Below are 5795 nucleotides of genomic sequence, written 5' to 3' on the forward strand. Positions count from 1 at the left end.
GTGGGGAGGGGGTGTGGAGACGTTGGGAGGGTGCGTCAGGGCTGGGTGGGGGAAGGATTTTGGTGGGTGAGGGGGGGTGGGTTAGCTGCTGCGGAACCTTTGAGGGGCTGTCCACTTCTGCACTGACCCTCTGTACCGCCCCCCACTCCTCCTCCCCACCCCCTCCCCCCTCCCCCCCTTTTAAATACACAGGTGCCCAGAAGAAGGATGTAGCAAAGATGGCAGCCTTCAGCTCCAGCAAGGAGAAGGTAAGTAAGACTGGACTGAGGGGTGGTGTGTGGGGTGAGGACAGGCGGGGTGGTTGGGGGCTGAGTGTATGGGGGGGTACGCGGGGTGGGAGTGTTGGGAGGGACCTGCATTCCTCTATCGCCTAAATTCCAACTCCACCCTCTGCACTTCCTCCCCGCGCCCTGTGCCTGGTTCAGGGAATGACGGTTCGATCATTGGCCGCTGGCCAGAGGTTCCCGGAAATCTAACCAACCCTGGAACAGCTGACCCCCCAGAGACCCCCCCCCCACAGCTCTCGGATATGCGCTCCTCGCTCCCAGCCCGAACCCTGGGGCCCGCGCTGTGTCAGATACCCTTCCCTCCGCATTCACCGTTTCTGCTTCCAAAGGGGACGAGGTCCCACATCTGTTCTGAGGGGTCGGTCTTTCACCAGGGCCAGAGGACAGACGTGACCTCCCTTGCGTCCAGGAGGCGACGGGAGGGTGTGGAGGGATGTGTAGGGGGATGGGGACGGCTGTGGGGTTTTCCCCCTCACCCCGCTCCGCGTCTCTGACGGCGTGAATGTTCCTTGCCTTCCCAGGTGCTCCCGTGGATCAGTCAGAACCCAGGTCTGGAACGGGCCGTCTCCCCCACTCCAGTCTACAGCTCCCGTCAGGAATCTGTCTACAGCAGCTACCCGGTAACGATGCCCGGGGTGGAGAGGGGGTGGGGGGGAGAGGTGAGGGCCGTGTGAGCGTGGGGGTGGGGGGGCGTATCCGGCCAGCCCACTCTGTCTCCGCGGGGGCATGGATTCCACCCAAAGATCTCGGAGTTCCCTGAAAGAGAGCCGAAGTATTCGGTCAGGACACGCGCGCAAGAATGCCTCACCTCCCGCGATCCCAACGCCGACGGATCAGGGGTCTGATTGGCCGAGGGGAGATCCTGTCTGCCTCCCATGCTCCTTCACTCCCTCGGCCCCTCGGAAATCCTGACCTGGAAAATATTCAGCCGCCCGTCGCTCCTCTGCCCTGTCGGGGAAGGGATTTTTCTCACGTCCCCTGAGCAACGAGATTCCTCCCCATCTCTCTCTGTTTCTACAGCCCTCCAATGTTCTTTGAATTCCCCGCTAAACCCTAAAGTTATGCTGCATTTTGTTACTGACCCTTTGACTAAGGAGAACAGCTGCTTCCTACCCACCCTGTCCATGCCCCTCATACTGTTATACCCCTCTATCAGGTCCACCTTCCATCACATCTGCTCCAAAGAAAACAGCCGGTGCTTATCCATCACCGAAATGCTCCATCCCAGGACAGAATCTCCCTCTGTACCCTCTCCAATACAATTCCATCCTTCCAGTAGTTTGGAGATATTCCGGAGTGATGTAGCTAGTCAAATCCCCTCGGTTTTAAAGAAAACAGAATTTATTTACAAGATTACCGACCAAAGCACAAACAAAACAGCACAGAATACTGATTAACCTACCCTACCCGAAAACCCAACTGTCTATCCCAACTTAATGATGCTGTTCCCAATGCTTGGAGCTATCTCCAGAGACACCCCCTTTGGCTCAAAAGGCAAAATCGACACACATTCTCAGAGGAGAGAGAGAGAGAGAGAGAGAGAGAGACAGCAGAGAGATTCAGCATGGACTCTCCTGCTCCTCGGATGCCGCCTGACCTGCTGTGCTTTTCCAGCACCACACTCTCGACTCTGATCTCCAGTATCTGCAGTCCTCGCTTTGCCCTAACCAGGGATAGGCTGAGCTGGGAGAATTGGCCGCTCCCCTTTCATTGTACAAGTGGATCATGCTAAAACTCCAAAAGCTTCTTCAAGTGGATCAACGCAGACATCGCTGCACCCCTGCCTTTACAACCCCTCACCCCCCCGAAAGAAAGCTCGAGAACAAGGTAGCCTTGTTGATGGAGCAGCATCGTCACAAAATCGATCTGCGAACCAATCAGCCCGTCGTTTTGCGGGCCACGGCGTTAATCGTTGTTCCCTCCGGATTCGGCACTCTTGCATGTGTCCTGATGCGTTCCAGAGGGGGAAAAGAAAAACAGTCTCTTCGCTTTTTCTCAGCTGTTCGCAAATGTTTAAGCTCGCGGTCAGATGAACGCTGTTGATGCGCGTGGGGTGAAAATCTCTCTAACGGGTCTCCTTCTTTCTTTCTTTTACCCACCCCCTCCCCCTGACAGCCCTCCAATGGCTCAATGGTAGCGTCCACAGTCGATGGGGGAGTCAGCACCTACTCAATTCAGACAGGACGCACTGGGCAATTGTCTACTTTAGTGTGAGGTGGAGTTGGCGAGGGGGACGGTGACCCTGGACTGACCTCAAGGGGACAACCCGAATCTTTCTTTTGTTAAAACCCCTCACGGGATGAGGGGGTTGCTGGTCAGGCTAGCATTGAAAACAGTTCAGAGTCAACCACATCGCCGTGGGTCGGGAGTCACGTGTAGGCCCAGACCAGGGAAAGATGGCAGTTTCCTGCCCTGAAGGACTTAGTGACCCAGATGGAGGTTTCCCAACAATGGATTCACGGTCCAGGTTTTACTGAGTTCATCTGTCATGGTGGGATTCAAACCCGGCTCCCCGGATAAGCAGTCCAGTGATAATACCACTTGGCCGTTCCCCACCCCCTTCAGTGTTGGGCCCCATACCTTAGGAAAGGTACACTGACCCTGGAGCCCTGGTCCAGAGGAGGCTCACGAGAATACACCCAGAACAAGCTTTACGCATGAGGAACACTTGAGGACTATGGGTTGATACTCAATAGAGTTTGGAAGGATGAGGGGGGGTATCGAATTGAAATAGTCAGTATACTGAATAGCCTGGGCAGAGTGGATGTTGGGAAGATGTTTCCATCAGTAGGAGAGACTGGGGCCCAAGGGTACTGCCTTGGAATAAAGAGAAGACCTTTTACAATGGATATAAGCAAACTCTTCTTCAGCCAGAGAGCGGGGAAGGCTGTGGGGGCCGGGTCATTGAGTATATCTAAGACGGAGATAGATAGGTTGTTGAGGGGATCGGGAGAATGGGGCTGAGAAACCTCTCCGCCATGATAGAATGGTGGAGCAGACTCGATGGGCCGAATGGTGTTCTGGTCTTTACCAGTCTCTCCATTTCCTCACGGGAATGGGTCCCATTCCGACTCTGGGAGATTTGAGCTGACTGTTCCCTTGTCACAGCCATCTCCCAAACCTTGCGTCGTTTGGTAGTGGATCTCCAACTCTTGGCCAAGGGCTACCAGAGACCCTCATCCACCTTCTCCACTGTTCCATACCCCAAGGTGGGAGAACGGGAGGGGACCTACTATTTACCAAGCTGCCATCTTGGAGCATCGTGGACAGGGAGAGGCAGAGATAGATGTGTTCCCAATGAGCGATGAGGACTCTCTCCCCCCCTCCCCCATCCCCCCTGGTAGTCATTTCCCAGAGTCCTTCAGGGTCTTTGTGGTTCGACACTCAGTGACAAAACCCTATGGGTTGGTGGGGGGAGGAAGGGGGGGGTGAATTTTGAGAGCGGGCTGCTCAGAACGCACTGAGAACGGCATTGGGTGCCTTTATCTGAGGATGGATAGACTGACATTTGGAGCCAGTCCAGGGAAGGTTCACTCGGCTAATCCCGGGGATGGAGGGACTGTCTTATGGGGAGAGGGTGATGAGTTTGGGGCCTGTACTCATTGGAGGTCAGGTAAATGAGAGGCGTCCTTATTGAATTGTGTTAAAATCTAAAGACGTATGTACATAGACAGCGGAAACAGACCCTTCGGTCCATCTTGTTCATGCTGACCCAGATATCCCAACCTAATCTAGACCCATTTGCCTTCACTTGGCCTACATCCCTCCAAACCCTTCTTATTCATGTCCCAATCCAGCTGCCTTTTAAATGTAATCATTGTACCAGCCTCCACCACTTCCTCTGGCAGCTCATTCCATACACGTACCACCCTCTGGGTGAAAAAGTTGCCCCTCAGGTCTCTTTTATATCTTTCCCCTCTCACCCTAAACCTATGTCCCTCCAGTTCTGGACTCCCCCACCCCAGGGTAAAGGTCTTCTTTATTTATCCTATCCATGCCCCTCATAATTTTGTAAACCTCTATAAGGTCACCCCTCAGCCTCCGACGCTCCAGGGAAAACAGCCCCAGCCTGTTCAGCCTCTCCCTGTAGCTCAAACCCTCCAACCCTGGCAACGTCCTTTCTGAACCCTTTCTAGTTTCACAACATCCTTCCGGTAGCAGGGAGACCAGAATTGCATGTAGTATTCAAGCAGACCAGTTGGCAGTGATGTCTCAGAAGAGAGGATTAGATTAGATTAGATTAGATTACATTACAGTGTGGAAACAGGCCCTTCGGCCCAACAAGTCCACAACGACCCGCCGAAGCGAAACCCACCCATACCCCTACATTTACCCCTTACCTAACACTACGGGCAATTTAGCATGGCCAATTCACCTGACCCTGCACATCTTTTGGACTGTGGGAGGAAACCGGAGCACCCGGAGGAAACCCACGCAGACACGGGGAGAACGTGCAAACTCCACACAGTCAGTCGCCTGAGGCGAGGATCTGTAGGGGGAGATGTGGAGAGGCTCCCCCCTCCCCAGACCCCGCTGGGTGGGAGAGTCCAGGGCCAGAGAGGCAACATCACGGAGTAAGGGGGTTCCCCCAGTGAAGCCAGAGCTGGGGAGGACTCTCTTCTCTCTCCCAGGGGAGTGAATCTGTGGAGTTCTTTACCGTGGAGGGGAATTCAGGATGTTCAGAATCGAGACAGACAGGTTGTTAATCGGTAAGGGAACAATCCAGGAGTTGAGGGTAATCAGACCAGCCGTAATCTCACGGTACTTTGGCTTTCATCAACGGGGGGATAGAGTTTAAGAGCCGCGAGGTTTCGCTGCAGCTCTACAAGACCCTAGTGAGACGACACGTGGAATATTGTGCCCAGTTCTGGTCGCCCTACTATAGGAAAGATACAGAGGCTTTGGGGAGGGTGCAAAGAAGGTTTACCAGGATGCTGCCTGGACGGGAGGGGCTTGCCTTATGAAGAAGGGTTGAATAAGCTCAGACGTTTCTCTCTGGAGAGAAGGAGGAAGAGAGGAGACCTGATCGAGGTGTACAAGATAATGAGAGGCATGGATAGAGTCAATAGCCAGAGGCTTTTCCCCAGGGGCAGGATTGACTGGTACGAGGGGACATAGTTTGAAGATATTAGGAGGAAGGTATAAAGGAGACGTCAGAGGTGTGTTCTTTACACAGAGAGCTGTGAATGCATGGAATGCGTTGCCAGCGGTGGTGGTGGAAGCAGAGTTATGGGGGACATTTAAGTGACTGCTGGACATGAACATGGATGGCAGTGAGTTGAGGGGTGTGTAGGTTAAGTTACTATATTTTACATTAGGATTAAATCCTGGCACAACATCGTGGGCCAAAGGGCCTGTTCTGTGCTGTACTTTTCTATGTTCCATGTTCTAGCTGGCTCGATGGGCTGAATGCCCAACATCTAGTCCCACATAGTACGGTCCATTCAGTGAATTGTTTCCTGATCGGGATGGTCTGTCAGCGTTCCTCTTCAGTACGTGTGTGTGTGT

At 53.7% G+C, this 5795-nt stretch overlaps 1 protein-coding gene across 1 annotated transcript in view; it reads left to right on the plus strand.

Annotated features, from left to right (window-relative positions):
- Positions 1 to 2543, plus strand: part of LOC122548067 (nectin-4-like) — a gene marked incomplete at its 5' end in the record, with an annotated part of 6642 nt that extends 4099 nt beyond the window's left edge. Inside the window, 3 exons of the mRNA XM_043686632.1 lie at positions 193 to 248; positions 809 to 907; positions 2403 to 2543. Coding sequence (XP_043542567.1) covers positions 193 to 248; positions 809 to 907; positions 2403 to 2501 — 254 coding nt within the window. The remainder of the gene's footprint in view (positions 1 to 192; positions 249 to 808; positions 908 to 2402) is intronic.
- Between the last annotated feature and the right edge of the window lie 3252 nt (positions 2544 to 5795).

This window comes from Chiloscyllium plagiosum, unplaced genomic scaffold (genome assembly GCF_004010195.1).
Source record: "Chiloscyllium plagiosum isolate BGI_BamShark_2017 unplaced genomic scaffold, ASM401019v2 scaf_2565, whole genome shotgun sequence".
NCBI lineage: Eukaryota > Metazoa > Chordata > Chondrichthyes > Orectolobiformes > Hemiscylliidae > Chiloscyllium > Chiloscyllium plagiosum.